Source organism: Triticum aestivum, chromosome 2D, assembly GCF_018294505.1.
Source record: "Triticum aestivum cultivar Chinese Spring chromosome 2D, IWGSC CS RefSeq v2.1, whole genome shotgun sequence".
Taxonomy (NCBI): Eukaryota; Viridiplantae; Streptophyta; class Magnoliopsida; order Poales; family Poaceae; genus Triticum; species Triticum aestivum.
Window position 1 is genome coordinate 451,825,609 of NC_057799.1, and position 17,810 is coordinate 451,843,418.

At 45.0% G+C, this 17,810-nt stretch overlaps 2 protein-coding genes across 3 annotated transcripts; one reads left to right on the forward strand and one right to left on the reverse strand.

The window, feature by feature from the left end:
- Window positions 1–553: 553 nt before the first annotated feature.
- Window positions 554–8,221, reverse strand: LOC123053770 (mitochondrial proton/calcium exchanger protein). 2 transcript variants are annotated; one of them, XM_044477317.1, is made up of 16 exons: window positions 7,888–8,221; window positions 7,102–7,155; window positions 6,257–6,898; window positions 5,837–6,149; window positions 5,597–5,743; window positions 5,413–5,501; window positions 5,253–5,345; window positions 4,563–4,689; window positions 4,265–4,329; window positions 4,019–4,190; window positions 3,161–3,346; window positions 3,008–3,055; window positions 2,778–2,924; window positions 1,491–1,573; window positions 1,220–1,335; window positions 554–1,114 (listed from the first exon to the last, which is right to left on the reverse strand). In XM_044477317.1, exons 3-16 carry the CDS (start codon window positions 6,835–6,837, stop codon window positions 1,032–1,034), a joined length of 2,250 nt encoding a protein of 749 aa, XP_044333252.1. In that variant the 5' UTR covers window positions 6,838–6,898; window positions 7,102–7,155; window positions 7,888–8,221; the 3' UTR covers window positions 554–1,031. The 2 variants fall into 2 exon arrangements, with proteins under 2 accessions (XP_044333252.1, XP_044333253.1); XM_044477318.1 differs by lacking the exon at window positions 7,102–7,155 and having other exon boundaries at window positions 7,888–8,112.
- A 5,241-nt stretch (window positions 8,222–13,462) lies between these two features.
- LOC123053771 (RING-H2 finger protein ATL63-like) lies at window positions 13,463–14,410 on the forward strand. The gene has a single exon (XM_044477319.1). It carries the CDS (start codon window positions 13,668–13,670, stop codon window positions 14,115–14,117), a length of 450 nt encoding a protein of 149 aa, XP_044333254.1. The 5' UTR covers window positions 13,463–13,667; the 3' UTR covers window positions 14,118–14,410.
- Window positions 14,411–17,810: the final 3,400 nt, after the last annotated feature.

Here is a 17,810-nt window from a genome sequence, read left to right on the forward strand (position 1 = left end):
GCAAGACTAGTTCAGTTGTTTTTAGAAAGTTAGGTTAATTTATGTTACCGAGAATGCTTAGCTACTCCATCTTTGGCAAGAATCTGGGGGAAATTATCCTCCGTGAGAACTCAGTGGTTTACTCCTGATATATGTATACTTTGGAAGTTGTTAAAATTGCTACAATTGATTTCCGGAGTTTTCATGAGAAGGTAGGGTTCACCAGAAATTTAGTTTTTATCCATAGGATGATAGGGATATCTAGGGAGTAATGGTCAGAAACATGGCAAAGGCTAGTGTACCACCTGATCCCTACGGGACCATTCTTTGTGCCTTATTACGATTCATCAATCAAAGACACCAGAAACTCGCAGAAAATAACTAACATTACATTACCTTTCCTCCAGACGGTGACACTCTACGGAGCAGTCTTGCGCACACCATCTGGGCAAATTATGCAGTTAGTTCATCTCAGGCCCTTCCCAAAAAAAAACTCAGGCCCTTGGGCAAGCTTCAAGACATCAAACTGTGGCAGACCCAGAGCTTAAGAAGAGGGCACCAATCTAGACATGACTTCAAGGCCGTCGAAAAGAGCTTTATTGATTTGATTAAACAACAGTAACACCATTACAATCCACGAGAGCCGGTTTATTTCTTCTCTAGCTAACTGAGCAAGTTCAGGAGCCACTGTATTACACTCTCCCCACTTGCAAGCATCACCTTGACATCGGCTGACAACATCGCCTCCGATTGCATACGCGCTCATTCAAATACGCCTAAACTAAGCCAGGCACATCGATACCTTTATTCAGATCATTTGGATCAAAGGCCTGAATTTATTTCCCCATCCAGCCAATCAGTGGATGTTGAAACTTCAGTCGCTGTTTACGCCTCACTAACGAGGGCGGCACCGGGGACTACAACTGTAGACGGTCACGAGAAAAATACTGACCGTTTCGCGCGTTTGCGCTGCCACGAACTGAAACTGGGAAAAGAATGAGCTGACGGTATATATAAACAGATACGATAGAGAATGCTTCTTCTTCTACCAATCAGCGCGCCGTTTCTTCTGGCTTGCTGTTTTCCTCCGTTTGCGACGCCATCTTCTTGATGTCCTCCACGAGGATGTTCCCTTCTGTTAGGCACATGAGCAGATAAAATCTAAGAAATAGGAGGAGCAAGGAAGATGGACAGTGATACTGATACGTTAGTACAGTAGATGCATGTGTCAGGGGTGAACCTCTGTCTTTGGAAAGATTGCTGATAAGCTCTTGGACGCCTTCCTTCCCCATGGTGTCCTTGAGATAACCTGCGGCTGCTTCTACCTCTTCCGGGGTCACCTTGCCGTCACGGTCCCTGTAACAAGATCAGTTTATTATTGTTCAGCAAGGAAAAATCAAACATATTCCCCTTGCAGTCCAGTTCCTTGGTTACTGGGATACGATATAAATGAGCGAATTATGCTTATAACCGAAAAATATGACCGTGCATAGTTTTCCTGCTGCATTTACCTATCAAGCACCTGCCAGCGGTTGCCTATTCGTGCATCAACATCATCAATCTCTTTCTCTAATTTCTGAAGCATGGCATCAACCTGAAAATGCAGCGAAACAGAATGTCAACAGTAGCCCCTTCGTTATCGAAGAGAAAGGGGAGACGCACAAACCTCACATCTGAAAAATATAGGTTCCAGGTAGAAACCTACCCGGTATAACGTGATTACAGCTCCGAAACACATGGGTTTTGTTTTGGCATCCTTGTTTGGTTTTCTTGTCTTTCGTTCTACTACTCAGTTATGTACAGCAACACAAGAGATTGCTTCAAAACTAGGTCAGAACTTAGAACAGTTCCTGTGATAATTCAAATGATACCTCTGTGCCATTTGGTACGAGGCCAGAATGTGCAGACAAGAAAGTTGAAGGTAGTGATCACTAGTAAGTATATCTAAAGTAATTTTATCTCTTCTCCAACAAAGCACAAAATAATCCAACCATGTTCGCTTCTCTTTTAATTTGCATGGAGATGCTTTTGTGGGCAAAGGGGAAAAGAATTCTATGAGACCAGGTCTCACGCGAGACCCGTCCTGATGGATGACACATGGCATTCACAAATCACAAAGCATCCACCCCACCCCCCACTTGAAATCAGGGGGGGAGAGATTAGATGCTTTGAGATTTGTGAATGCCACGTGTCATCCATCAGGGCGGGTCTCACATGCTAACCGTGAGACCTGGTCTCATATAATTTTTTTCCGGGCAAAGGGCATGGCATGTGTGGGGTTGTAATCACCTATTCATATGCTTGTAAATAAATTTGCTACTCCCTCCGTCCCATAATATAAGAGCATTTTTGACACTACACTAGTGTCAAAAACGCTCTTATATTATGGGACAGAGGGAGTACCTATCAGTCCATCGATAAGCAAACGTTTGCATCTTAGAAAAAAATGTTAGCTTCTTTTCTAGCCTTAGGTTTTCTGGTCATATGGTCAGTGATTTCCAATAGCTACTTGCTGACAGCAAGAAGACCATATGATTAGTCTTGGAAATTGGAACAAACTTCTTAAGGTCTGGATGTAATGAACTATCCAACTATTGTAACTTGCAAGCGAAAGATCACCAAAGCTCATTACTAGCTGAGCACAAATTGTCACTTATAAGTTATAACATCCTGTAAGCCAGTCAACAGTTCATGTATATCTGTTTAAGCTGCTACATACACTATATTGAACTTCAAATAAGGGATGCTTCTGAGTTGAAGTTCTAGTTGAACTTTAGACACAGAAAAGTTTTCCTTACCTTCTCTATTAATGCTGAAGAAACTTTTCCTCCTGCAACCAACTCTGCAGCATGATCTGATTCCTCCCTGGCCACCCTATATGCTCTCCTAGCCTCTTCTTCATCCACTGTGCCCTCCTTTTCCAGCATGGTGTTATATAGTTCTATCTGAATTCCACCAAATAGGGTTTTCAATATTACATAATGCAAACTGGTAGCTCATAAAAGGGTAGTATATCTCCAACTCATACCTCTTTATTTACGAGGCTCAGAAACTCTTCTCGCTCTTTGGTAACAGACTGCAATGAAAGACAAAAATTAAACAGGTGCAGCAGAGCATTTATGTAAGTTTTTTCTTGAAATGCACGTAACAAATATTAACACGAAAATAAGTAGGGTCGTACAGAAGCAGATGCGAGCACAGCCAATGCTTTACTGATTTCACAAAGGTGGCCATTCTTCTCATGTTCTTTTGATTTCTTTAGTTCCTCTTCTTCCCTAGCAGTAGGCTCAGTCATTTCCTTCAAAGCCAAATCTTCTTTACTAGCCTCTTGTTCGTCTAGCTTTGCCTTTTCTTCTTTCTCTTCCTCCTGGGTATATCATTTGTTGTCAAGAACACATGCATTAATAATCATTGCCGCATAGTTGAAACATAAAACAGTAGAACTGAGAAAAACATATAGAAAACCAATGTTTCTCCATCCGGGTTGTTTACAAAGCAGCATAGGCAAAACATATTAGAATTGGGTTACCAAGGAAATAGAAAGCCAGATAGAAAAACTGCATCTTCAAATCAACAAAGTAATTACATGAAGAACCGATTTCTATTGCACTACTAAAGAATACAAAAATGAGTTCATGTAAGGTGGGATCTTATTGTGGTGGTATTTTTTATTTCATGTTCTTTCAATAGAACTTTCCTACTCTAAGTTTTAAAAAAACAATAATGTACCAATCTTTTAAGTTCAGTAAATCTAAGTGAAACATAAACCAGGACAGAAAAATATGATCCTTGTACAAGCGATATCACATTTCTATATTTCAAAAGCAAATAGTCTGAGAAAAACAGTTAACTACTATAAAGCTATGGATTATCATCCTAAACTAGTTCAACATCTTTATAACCTTGAGATGACGTTCCAAACTAAGAATGGGGCCAGCTTGGTGATACAACCAAGAATGCGAAAATAAGGGGAGATCTGTATCTGGCAGGCCTACACAGAAGACAGCCAGGAATACATGTTTATAGCACATTAGTGTACCTTGATAAGTTCCTCCTGCATCTCTATGAATTCCAATTTTCTCTTCCTTTCAGAAACAGAATCTTCAGAAGGCAATACTGTTCCAACTGTACCCACAACTTCATCTGGCAGAGAAGATAACGTTGCTACAACAGCCTCCTCAGGTTTCATTTTCCCAGATACAGTAAAAGCTCTGACATTTTTTTAGCACCGGTTAAAATTTGAAGATAAGCATCCAGTCAACAGGACAATTATCACCAAAATTACCTTGATAGAATCAGAAGAGATGATGGCACAGACTGATTGAGTGATAAATCCAACCAGTCTTTGAGCTGAACGTAGAAGGAAATATTCAAATTCTTGGCCAAATTTGGTGCTAGGCAACTATAATTAGCAAAAACTGAAAAAATAGCAGGATATATGGTACGGATGGCAAAATATTAACTAATAGAGTGCCAATACAATAACATATAAGTCTCCAATAATAGGCACCTGATGTGCATTTTAATGCCATGACCTAGGCAACACCATGGATGACTCATCAGCAGTTTCCAAACAAACAAACCTGATGGCGCATCTCCTCTGTTGACAATAAATCAAGGTGGCCACGTTCGCGACAAGCGTGTCGGAGCTCCTCATCAGAAAGAGACTCCACACCCTCAGCCTCAATCATCTTATCATCATTCATAATGCTGTGCATAAACACATAAACATTATATTACGGTTGAATACCAAAAATTTAAATTGGCACAGTGGATGAGCAAACTATAAAAAATAAAACATCCAGTTTTCTATGTTTTTTTTTCAAAAATCAGGTAGGCGAGCTGTCATTTCATTAAATAAAGATTATGAAACACTACACCGGTGGACAAGGCCAAAAACCACAGGTTTACCGCATGCACTCCTCCCCAGCAAAAATAGATCTAGTCCAGTATGAAAAAAAAGGGCAGCCCGGTGCACGTAGCTCCCGCTTGCGCAGGGTCCGACTACTTTGGGTCTATAGTACGCAGCCTTTCCCTACATTTCTGCTAGATGCTGTTTCCAGGACTCAAACCCATGACCTCATGGTCACAAGGCAACAGCTTTACCACTGCGTCAAGGCGCCCCTTCCACTAGTCCAGTATGAAATCATGCTTAAATGCTGAAGATGCAACTCTTAAATTGAAGATTTGGATACAAGATATGTTCTACATCATCCATTGTATCATTTTTTTTCTCTGATATCACAACATTTAGAAGCGATTTAAGGACATACTCTCGTAACTTCTTCCGAAGCATGAATCTCAAGTAGTTGTCTGTACCGAAAGGCTGAATTCCCATATATTTACACATGTTTACTAACCGTGATCTGCAGAAAAATGTAAGTGTGATCTGGTAAAATCGAGGATTAAGTAAACATTCAATGAAACACAAACCTGTTAATGTTATCCAAAGTCAGCTCATCGTTAAACAACTTTGCAAAGCTCAAAATTTCTTCATTGGGGACATGTCCACCTTTCCTGACCTGGTTGCATAGCAAGAGTACATCACCAAAAACCATTAATATGGCACACCTCTTTATCTATGCTTGCGAGATGACACGATAAATTGAGCAAATACCTTGTCCAAAAATTTATCCAGGTCTTCAGCTGTCTGTTTTATATCCCCACTACGTGATGTTTGCACTTCTTTTGCCATTTCCTTCGCTGTATCTTGCAAGAATTTTGCATATTCCATCCTTGCTTTCAGTTTCCTCTTTAATGCCTCCTGTATGTAGGAAAATGAAATGCAGTCCTGAGCATGTATGTCTGGGTTTAATAATTTTGCTGCCAGGACAGTGTACAGAACCTAGGTCATTACCTCTTCTTTCATCTTGTCCTGGAAAGTGGATGGCAACATGTTTGGGAACAACTTCAGGAATACTGGCAGTAACAGCTCCATGAATGGAATGATGATGAACACAGCGAACGGTACAAGCCTGAACATGTCTGCTGTTGTGCGTGTAAGCTGTTGCCTCTCTCTCCTTGTAAGGCTCTTTCCATCAGCAAGCTTCACCAACAATCTTGATGAAATTCTAACATCTGCCCACAGTAGCTTAGTGCCCAGCCAATAATGCTGCAGCGTAGAAACAAATTCTTCCTTCCAATGCTTCAACTTCGCAGCCCAGTCGGCTCTTAAACCCACAAAACGAAATATAAATTAAAACATTGAAGCAAAGAGCCATCCATGAAAATGAGCAAGGCAGAAGATATACTTCAATTCAAAGAAGGTAACAAAGACCTGCTCATTGAAGCAATAACACGCAGAGCAGGACCAATACCCAGAAGTGTTGCCCAGAATTTCTGTATGATCGATTGGTCAGTCTTTTGGACTTCCTGCACCATTGCTTTGGCTTTAGCCTTTGCAGTGCTTAAGCCTTCCACCGCCTGGTCACACTCTTCTGGAGACGCCTCCTTTTCTGGTTGGTTCTGGTCCTCACTCTTTCCATTCGTAATACCAGATTTTGGCTGCCCAGCTTTTTCTGACGCTGCGCGGACTGACTGCCGGAAATACCTGGCTCCCAAGGGGAATACAGAAATATGTGCTTTGGATTCATAAGAGGCAAGAGGAACACCAAGGGCGGGGCGACGCAGGAACCAGTTACTAAGGCTCAAAAGGTATCTATTCCTTAAAGTAAATTGCTGCTTCTCATGGCTAGAATCCCCCGAATTCTGCTGCGGCACATGGGATACAGTGTTGTGCTCAACATCACATCCAAATGTTCCTTGGCCGGAAGTAAACTTAGATGAATGTAATAGGCGAGGCCCATTAGTATGCTCAAGAATATACTTCCTTCTCCTGATGATTGCCCTGGAAGCCATTCTTGATTGGTGCTTCCCTTTCTCACAAGAATGCCCGGTTCATGCTTCTCCGGGTAGAACCCTGAAACATGGCAAACATCTAGTTATGGGTGTTGCCACATCTAAAGTATATTTATACATATGCAAAAAGAAGGAGCTAACACAAAGTTTGCTAAAAACATAAGTTGTAGTAGCATTATGGTCTATCAGTCTTGCATAACAGTAATGACCGTTCAACAATTGCTAAACAGATACGAAAACAGGATATTCCATGTCTGAAAATACCAGCATTGTTCACGAGTTGGTTATGTCCACTGGTCCAGAACCGGCATTGTAGGTCTGCCAAAAGAATTGCCAGCCATAGTTAGCTTTCAAACAATTAACAACCCAAACAATGCACTCTGCGTATCAATCCATAATGGCAGCAACATCTCCAACTAGTGGACGGAAAGAAATCAAGACAGCGGCTTGTTCTGGGGATGCCCTAAAACGCTCACGAACATCTATAAATGTACATCGCCAATAACTTCACAGTCTGGCCCAAATAACAACAGCTAGATGGATTGCTTAATGCTACTTGAGTCATCTGATTCACATTATAACTATTATGGTTTGAGACATTATCATTCGTATATGGTGTCATAGTGTCCATCAATCTCAGTCACTGGATTTGAAATATCAATCTGATTCACATTATTTATTACTATATATTATGATCTGAGACATTATTATTCGTATGGTGTCATAGTGTCCATCAATTACTGGATTTAAAATATCACGCGAGGCCCGAAGACTAATCGCATCACTCACATTCATGTCTGATCGATCAAAACCTGTAAATTCCGCCATCGCTCACTAAGCACCGGAGCCACTGCACTGCACTGCACAAGCTGGCGGGCGATCTATTTCTTTCCGCCAAATCGCCAGTGGAAATGCGCGCGCGCCGCGGTCGCGCTCACGGATACGCACCCGAAAACGGTGGAGAAACCACCGCGCGCGCGGTCAAACGGGCCACGCCGAGAGCCACGGGACTGGGAGTGGGAGGGAGGGGGCGGACGGGTGGGCGCTCACCGGGGCTGTGGCGGCCGATCGGCCTGACGGCGGACTCCGTGGAGCGACGCCCGCGTTGGATCCGGGAGGGACGGAGGAGAGGGGGAGCACGGAGCGGAATGGGGTGGGCAGGAAGCGTGGGAAACGAACGAACGAACGAATTGGAAATGCTGGAAAAGAAAGAGAGATGTTGCGGACTGGAGAAGGAAGGGAAACGGGTATCCGCATCTCTGGTGGGAATCAGTGAAGTGGAGCGGGGAGGAGCGGTTGCCATGCCATGGGCTCGCGACCCCGAACTGCGGCAACTAGGCCGAGGGCCTCGCGCCTCGCGCCACTAGTGCATGGATATTGTTTTTCTAGTTGATCCACGGCAGTCAGAACTCGTTTTTATAAAACCAACATCAAATAAACAGTGACAACAATCAAATAAATCACCCGGCTTGTTTTAGGAAGTCACTCAAGTGGTGTAACCAGTTACAACACCGATTTAAACTAGTACTCCCTTCGTCTCAAAATTTTGTCTTAAATTTGTCTAGATACGGATGTATCTGACACTAAAACGTAACTAGATACATCCGTATTTAGACAAACTTAAGACAAGAATTTTGGGACGGAGAAAGTAAAAGATTACATGGCTCCATTTGCATATGAAAGATATTGCCGCCAAGAGTAAGCAGTCGCATTATCACTTGGTTTCCTGAATTGATAAGTCTGAAGAATGAGGTCGCAGACGATGCTCCTCGGTGTGTGTGGGTGGGGGGTGGGGGGCTTACGGTCGTCTTCATTTTGGAAGATCTTTGCATTGTAGCTTCCCATATTTGAGAGGATGGTAAGTAATTGAATCGATGGACAACTCAAATAGACGAGGTTGGTTGGAATTGAATTTTTCTGAGCTTTTGAATGTCAGATCCGGAGACGGCGCTAATGTTTTGCTATATCCATATTGTTAGGAGTCGTCTAAGAAGATGTGGTTGAAGTCTCCGATGTCGCAGGCGCACGACGGTTAGTCGTTGTTATCATAAATGTGTTTGCAGGCAAGGTTTGTCTTGAAATAGAGAAATGGGTCTAAGATGATAGTTAGTCCAAGGCAAAGACTAGACCGAAGAGCGTACACTATCTAAGACTCTAAGCTAAGGCCAAACCAAAAACATACACCATGGAGAGCGATTTGTTATCTTCATCTTCCAGAGGACCGTCTTCGGAAAGGGGATAACACAAAAATGCACAAGCACATGCACCCTGCTTGAACCAGATCCATCAAGGCGGATTAACTTGTTAGCATATACATCCAAGTTTGCACGCATGAGGAAGGTAGGGACATCACACACAGCAGGTGCACTTGAAGAGCAGTGTCAAAGGATCTTCGAGAGCATCTTTGGTCCTAGCCTGGGTTTTAAAGAAGGTTACCAAAGGATTATAACATGTTACTTGGCCCATGTAGGAGACTGTGATGGTATTTATTCTTCGACCCATGCAATAGCTCGGTCTTGGTCATGGATCATATTCCGCCACTACTGATAAGAGGGAGGTTGAGATCTATGGAAACACACTGATTGGATGGTTGGGAATCTGAAACTATCCCTTGGTGGTAGAGTAACCAAAATCAAAGCATGTTTCACTAGCATTCCTGTGTATCATTCATCTATGTGTAGATTCCCAAAGACCAATGTTGGTGGAATGGATGGAGCTATCAGAAGGTTCTTTTGGCAGGGCAATGGGAAGAAAAGAAAATGTCATATGGTAAGATGCCCTGTTATATGTAGACTAAAGGAAAAAAGGAGGCCTTGGCATACATGGCCTAAAAGATTCAATATTGACATGCTATGTAAATGGTGGTGGAACATGGAGAATATGGAGGGTATGTGGCAGGTGATTGTAAGGAACAAGTATAACATAAAGCATAGTATTTGCCAAATATATGGGTTTGTGAATGATCCACCATGTTGAGCAGATCTGGTCAAATTTAAACAATTTACATCAGGGGCAGGCAAGTGGTGGTTGGGGATGGAAACAAACTGACTTTTGGCGAGATACTTAGTGTGGAAATACACCTTTGAAGGATCTGTTTCCCGAACTCTTCTTGTTTTGTAATGAAACTAGGAGAACTATGAGATAAATGGTTGCCTTGGCTAGAGACTAACTTTTAGGAGATGGCCGAATGATAACCAAAAAGAACAATTTAATAGCTTGCATGGGATGGAAGTCTTTATGAATCTCTCTTAGTCTGTTGATGCTCCTAGATGGAAATGGGACAAACTGGCAAATTTATTGTCCAATCTCTTTACAACCATTTTATCTGATGTGGTCCCAAATTATATTCTTTAGACACCTCTGGAAAGCTAAAATTCCCTTAAAAATAAAAATTGGCTTCATTTGTGCCTCAATTGCAACTAAAGATAATATGATCATAATGAACTAGGTGGTTGACCCTTTGTGTCTCTTCTGCCCAGAACCCGAGGACATTCATCACATGTTCTTCCTCTCCTCTGCGGCCAAGTATAGAGCATTATATCCAAACTCATTGCGGCCAAAGATAGGCACGGATGATCCACCCAATACTTCCGATGGATACCAAAGTTTATGCCTAATAGCAAAAATCTACAGATTGTTGGGCTAGTTGCAGTTTGTTGGGCTGTGTGAAAATTACGTAAAAGAGCTTGTTTTGATCAGAAGTTAGTCAGGTCGCCTTCTAAATTCATATGCTTTGCATGTTCTTTTATGTGTTATTGGGCAGGCCTGCAATCTGAAGAGGATTGAATGATGATGGAGCAAGGTGTTGAGCTGCTGCAAAGGGAGGCATTGACGGCTCATGGTGATGGCCAGGGCAAGAGAAGAGGAAGAACCCTGCAGGTGGAGGCTGGTATAAATGAAGAAGATGAAGAGGCGAACATTGATGGCAACAATGTTATGGATGAAGACCGAAGGATAAGATAAAATGCTAAGAAACTTGCAGAAAATGCTAGAGATATGTTTGGCCTGAAGACTTGTTTTTTTTCTTCTGGGTAGATGTTTGGAGGTATGTTTGGGGGTGTTGTTTCCCCTCATGTAATATATACCATTTACTGTCATTACTCATCAAGCTTGCTGTTAGAATTAGATGCGGCGGCGTTTGGTGAGATGATCATTGGATCTTTTAGCTTTGTTATTTACTTTTTGCACTAGGATGCTATGTTTTTGTTTTGTTTTTTGTTCTGCTATCTTTTGATAGTGGAACCTGGTCCATTTTTCGCTTCATATGAAAAACATGTTATTTGAGTTCACATATTGTTATCAGATCCAAGCAATGAACGCCAGATCACAACACCAAAGAAAATGCCTTCGACAATGAGATGGTGCATGTACCATGTTAGTACCGCATCTAACCAATGACGGTGAAACTGAGGGTTTTCAATGAGAAAAATGTGAAACAATGTTTGAAGCACCAAAAACCATAGCAATATTTTTTTATATGTCTTGACCATGCCAATGCTAAAAATTACCATGATTTCCTCTTGGTCTAGTTGCCTCATGGGCCAATAGAGTTGCGCCATCTCAGGCCGATCACTCATCTACCAGATACCGCCACACAATTCATTGTCATTGCACATAGGCGAGAGAAATGAAGCCAACGGCTCCAACCACGATAAGGAAGGAGAAGCCTTGCCTTCGCATAGAGCAAGGCCACTCTCAAGGGTAGAGCGAGTGATATGGGCTTAGAGAGATGACAAACATATTGTAAACGTTCAGTTTTTATCATAAATACCCCTCCCCCTCAATAAAAAAGAAGAAGCCAACTCTCACATGGAAGAATGTAGTTAGAAATAACATCTAGACTATATTTTTAGGTGGCCTCGTATGGGGAATCCTATATAACTAGATAAAACAAGTATATCATTCACAGTATATCATAATTATCGTAGTCATGTCAGCAATTGAATATGTTTGTTGGTTTGCTTGTGTTTTCCCATGATTTAGTGGGTTTCTTAGTTCCAGCAAACATCCAATTTCGTATTTTTGTTTGTACCATATTTATTTCCATCCATATTTGTTTCCATGGTTTTCTAAAAAAAATCTTCCAAAAAATATGAAAAGTAAATTAGTACCACTTTGTTTCATGGAAAATGCATTGTAGCTCTCGAGTGCCACACACCCCTATATGAAAATAGCATTAAAAGAAATATCAGGAAATTTCAAAAAATTCTGAAGTTTTGGAATATGAAACCTGAGTGCCCGTTTTACACACATGTTCATTTTTGTGGGGAATGGGTGCCCGTGGTATCCGCACAAAAAGTGAAGAGAAAGGATTTGTTCACCACTTTAAGCCAAAAGGTAGAGTAGCCTTTTCTGCAGCGGAACAAGCTAAGAAGTGCAGGCGGTGTAGATACGGTCTGACATACGTTACATTCAGTTTTTTTTCTACACATACAATTTTTTTGTCTTTCTTACTGGCATTACCACGGGCACTCATTTCCCACGAACTGAACACGTGCGTATAAAGGGCACCCAAGTTTCATATCCCTAAATTTCAGATTTTTTTTTAATTTTTCTAATATATTTTAATGCTATTTTTATATAGGGGTGTGTGGCACCCGAGAGCCACAAATCCTCATCTTCTGTTGCATCCTTTTTTTTAATCTCTACCCCTAATCATCGAACCACTTCTTGGTAATTAGCTTATTTATAGTAATGAAGTATATGCATAATTATATTTAAATATATATCACTAGAAATAAGTTTTCACGCATAATTGAGATCTCATCATTAGCAAAAAAAAGAAGAAGATTAAGATCTCATGATGGGGCAGTGCTAATCCACCACTTCTGCAGAACATTGCTAATCCATCACCTGTGCCATCACTATTCACAGAACTAAAACCTTTTAAACCCAACCTCCATCGAAGTTTCTCCATCTTCTCTCTAGCTTGATGTGTCTTACAGAGGAAGACGAGTTTGGGGCAATTGGTTTTTGAGAGGGCCAACACCTCACGAACTGTTCCTCTGCCCCGGCAGTTCCAAAATAGGAGATCCATTGATCCGGGCAGCGCTCCTCCTCGGAGCCCGCCAAATTAGCTTGATCATCCACATTCAATTTTCGTATAGGTGTTTGTACCATATTTATTTCCATTCATATTTCTTTCAAGTTTTTTAAATTCTTTTTATCTTCCAAAAAATGAAAAAGAAATGTAGTAGTAACACTCAGTTTCATCCTTTTTTTTATCCCTACCCCTAATCACCTAGCCACTCTCGTAATTACTCCCTCTGTCCGGAAATATTTGTCCGAGGAATGGATATATTTTAGTTCTAGATACATCCATTTGTATTCATTTCTATGACAAGTATTTCCGGACGGAGGGAGTAGCTTATTTGGAGTAGTGAAGGGTATGCACAACTATATTTAAATATATATCATAAAACATTAAGTGTGCACGTATAATTGAGACCTCATCATTGGCAAAAAAAAGATTTTTTTATATAAAAAATGCAAGAAGAAGAGATTAAGATCTGATCATGCAAAGCATGTATGCAACGAACGTCTTCAACGACTGGTTTGGCTCGCTTAATGCGCATATATCTCTTTCTTTAAGCATCGGAGAAAGAAGGGCAGGAGGTCGCTTTCTCGCATGTCGGGGGCTTGCTTTCGGTTGTGTGATGTGCTCCTCCGCACCCGCGCGTTGATGCATCCACGTCGCGCCTCCTCTCGTCGACCTCTTTGCCTATATACCACACGCACACCAGCACCGGCCGATGCACTCGCCGACCTCTCCTCTCCATCATACCACGCACTGACACCGATCGACAGACGCCGAGGCGCAAAAGGATACCATGATCGCTATTGCCGGCGCGTTGGTCGCCGGTGTGGCAGCCGCGGCCACGGCGGGGATGCTTGCGTTGGCGTCGTCGCGCGGCGACCGGGGCGAGGATGCCACGAGCGCCGTGGCGGCGCCGGCGGCGTCCCAGGAGTGCGCGGTGTGCCTGTCGGAGCTGGTCGGAGCGGCGGGATACTCCGGCGACTCCGAGCCATCGTCGGCGCTGGTACGCGTGCTGTCGGGCTGTGGGCACGGGTTCCACGACGAGTGCATCGGCAGGTGGCTGCTGCTGCGCCCCGAGTGCCCGCTCTGCCGCTGCCCCGTGGTCACCGCGGACAGTCGGCTAGCCAGGAAGGCCGTGTCGCTGGCGGAGGCCGCGCCTGCCTTGTCGCGGCCGGCTAGGATCGCGTGCGGCTTCGGCGACGGGAGGGTGGTGTGGACGCGTAGCCCACCCGTGGCATTGTAAAGGGCCGTGTGAGGAAGGTCATCTGATTACTCGAGGATTAGTGAAGCCAAAGTGGAAGGAGTGCTTCAAGATTTCACATTATTCTTGGTTGATTGTGTGGAATCGGATTTATATGGGTTTACCATCATATCATCATTGTTTTGTCCTCGTTTCATGTGCAAAATGCTTGCGGACCTTTATTCCATAGCTTGTCACTTTATCACACAGGTGAACCTTACGTTTTTTTATTATGGTTGAGATATTTTGTACTTCCGATAAATTGATGATAGATCCGGGTATTTTTCGAAGAAAAAGAGATTCGTAGGCTATGGGCACACATGCCAGCTTCTTCAGTTCTTTTTTTAGAAAACGCCCTTCGAGGCTCTTAATTTATTAGCAGACGAGTTTATATCTGGTTGAACATGCCTCAAACAAATAAACACATATTACATCATACATAATGAAGGAAGGAGCAAGACCAAGAGCCTCCCTAGCCGACACATGTGCTGCTACATTGGCACTTATTCTCACAAAATGAAGCTTAAACCCCCGCAAGGGCGACATAAGTGAAGTCACCTCTCAAAATATATGGTACCCCATCGATCTATCATTCTCGAACTGCCACATCGACACCACTTCCTAGCAGTCCGTCTTGATCACCATATCATGGAACCCATTTTCAACGGAGAAAAGCATTGCATCACGGCATGCGAGAAGCTCGATAACGAACGGGTCAGAGATTGCTTCATAACTAATGCATTTAGTTTGAACGAAGTTTCCTCTATGATCTCTTGCAATCAAACCCAGTGGCGGAGCTAGCCAACTCATGGTGACGGCGTTCTAAGAACGGGGTCCCCGAACTTGACTGCCTACGGCCCACGGCGTGGCTCTGTGAGCGGGTCCGTACGGCCCATCTTCATTAACAAGCACTCAAGACCCTCGCGAGGGGCCAAGCCTCGCGAGGCGGATGGCGCAAGACCCCTTCGGGAGCGGCCTCACTAGGTTGGCTCACGAGGGGCGGAGAGATCAAGACAAGGCAAACCTCGCGAGGTCCTCGTAACGTGAGCCATGACGATCAAGACCAGGTGGGCGCCAGCACGCACAGTGTCCTTGTTTCCTCTTTGGTGCTAAGAAGGCAAGCGCAGGCGCGGAGTACCGAGGCGTCAAGCAAATGTTTCCATATCAGTGCAACGAGACCAAGACCAGCAGGACGGCAAGACGGAGGTCACCATGGCGCCCAAGGCGGCATCACCACCAGAGCCTTTTGCAGGCGAAGACTGCTTTTGTCAGGATAAGCTGTACTAACTGTCCCCTTTTAACTTGGCCGTCGTTGGCTCCCTTCCCGCTCAATATTGGGGAGAGGACCAGGGCCTATATAAATAGGACTAGCCACCACCGTAGGAGATAACTCATACGGAGGCATCTCATCTCATCTTGAGTAATCCTCACCCACACAAGTTGACCAAGCACAAGAACACCTCGCCACAGGAGGTTGTTCTTCCCCTTGTACTGTTCATCCTCAGCCCAAGAGGCAATCCACCACCACCACACTGGTAGGGTATTACACCACAACAGTGGCCTGAACCAGTATAAATCTTGTGTCCCTTGTGTTGCGAGTTCGTCGAGTTAGCCCTTGAGATCTTAGCGAAGTTAGGACGTGGATCGGTAGGGGGAGATCTTCGGGCGCACCTCAGTGTTCGAACCCTTAGGGTTTTGCCGGAACCCGTGATCCGACATTTGGCGCGCCAGGTAGGGGTGCGCCGGAGCTCTTCTTCCACCAGCCGATCCGCTCGTTGATCCTTCGGCGCTCCGCGGCTCTGATGTCCGACGACTCGAGAGCCAATACCGACCGCTGGGCGGCCTGGCCGGCCCGGGCGGCGCCGTCTGCCCAAGAAGACCTCAACCCCGCGCCTCAGGCGGCACGCGCACCGCCAAACACCGCGGGGCGCGGGCGGCGCGGTCACTCACCCTCTGCTCTTACTCCACGACAAGTGCGAGCGGCCGCGAGGGCCTCAAGCCACGCTGCCACCACGGCGCCGCACACCCGGAGGGAGCACGCGAACATGAGGGCCGCGCTCACAGTGGCTCGAGAGCTGCTGCGATGCCGGTTAATGGAGAGCGGTCGGGATGCTTTGCTAGAGCACGTCGCCGAGCTCTTGGACGCCGCGGCTTCGGGTGCGCCACCCTTATGTACTCCGCTCACGCCACAAGCTGCGGCCGGGTCGCATGGCGGACCACGCCGCGCCCCGCGTGCCCACAGGCGCACCACTAGGCTTCATCGACACCGCCGCAACCAACGGAGTTGTACGCCCACTCGCGCCCGCGCCACCTCCGCTGGGCGCGGGCACGAGCGCTGCCACCTACGGTCCGGGCGGGATGCAACCCTACCATCCTCGAGGCGGCACGCTAGGACGGGCGACATGGAGCATGGGGCACTACGGCGAGGTCTTCGAGGCGGCGGCCTCGGAGGCCTGCGTGCCCCGCATGGTGGACCAGGAGTACATGCTGGAAGACGACCCTGGCTCGTTCCTCGAGCCGGGCTGGGAGGAGGAGGCGCTAGAAGCCGACACCTTTCAGGAGCCCTCCGAAAGCCTCACCAACCGCGCCGGCGACAATGACTACAGGGTACCACTAATTCCTCAAGAGCAGGCTTACGCTAACCATGGTGCGCAGGAGGATCAGGTCGCAGCAGCAGACGGCGGTCCCAGCTCGTCGGCCTCCCTCCCGCCAGGAGGGGCACGCTGGGGACTGCAGGAAGGAAGCCGGGACGAAGGCCCAACCCAGCGCCGCACGGAGCAAGGCGTCTGATACGTCTCCAACGTATCTATAATTTTTTATTGTTCCATGCTATATTATATTCTGTTTTGGATGATTAACGGGCTTTATTATACACTTTTATATTATTTTTGGGACTAACCTATTAACCGGAGGCCCAGCCCAGAATTGCTGTTTTTTGCCTATTTCAGTGTTTCACTGAAAAAGAATATCAAACGGAGTCCAAACGGAATGAAACCTTCGGGAACATGATTTTCGGAACGAACGTGATCCTGAGGACTTGGACCCTATGTCAAGAAAGCAACCAGGAGGGCACAAGGTAGGGGGCGCGCCTACCCCCTGGCCGCGCCCTCCACCCTCGTGGGGCCCACGTTGCTCCACCGACGTACTTCTTCCTCCTATATATACCTACGTACCCCAAAACTATCAGATACGGAGCCAAAAACCTAATTCCATCGCCACAACCTTCTGTACCCGTGAGATCCCATCTTGGGGCCTTTTCCGGCGCTCCGCCGGAGGGGGCATTGATCACGGAGGGCTTCTACATCAACACCATAGCCTCTCCGATGATGTGTGAGTAGTTTACCTCGGACCTTCGGGTCCATAGTTATTAGCTAGATGGCTTCTTCTCTCTTTTTGGATCTCAATACAATGTTCTCCCCCTCTCTTGTGGAGATCTATTCGATGTAATATTCTTTTGCGGTGTGTTTGTTGAGACCGATGAATTGTGGGTTTATGATCAAGTTTATCTATGAACAATATTTGAATCTTCTCTGAATTCTTTTATGTATGATTGGTTATCTTTGCAAGTCTCTTCGAATTATCAGTTTGGTTTGGCCTACTGGATTGATCTTTCTTGCAATGGGAGAAGTGCTTAGCTTTGGGTTCAATCTTGCGGTGTCCTTTCCCAATGACAGTAGGGGCAGCAAGGCACGTATT

Coding starts and splice junctions, on each gene's coding strand:
- LOC123053770 (XM_044477317.1), bottom strand. CDS start 6,837: ATGGCTTCCAGGGCAATCATCAGGAGAAGGAAGTATATTCTTGAGCAT. Junction 5,744..5,836: donor AGGACAAGATGAAAGAAGAG/GTAATGACCTAG, acceptor TCCTACATACAG/GAGGCATTAAAGAGGAAACT. Junction 1,336..1,490: donor CGCTGGCAGGTGCTTGATAG/GTAAATGCAGCA, acceptor ATCTTGTTACAG/GGACCGTGACGGCAAGGTGA.
- LOC123053771 (XM_044477319.1), top strand. CDS start 13,668: ATGATCGCTATTGCCGGCGCGTTGGTCGCCGGTGTGGCAGCCGCGGCC.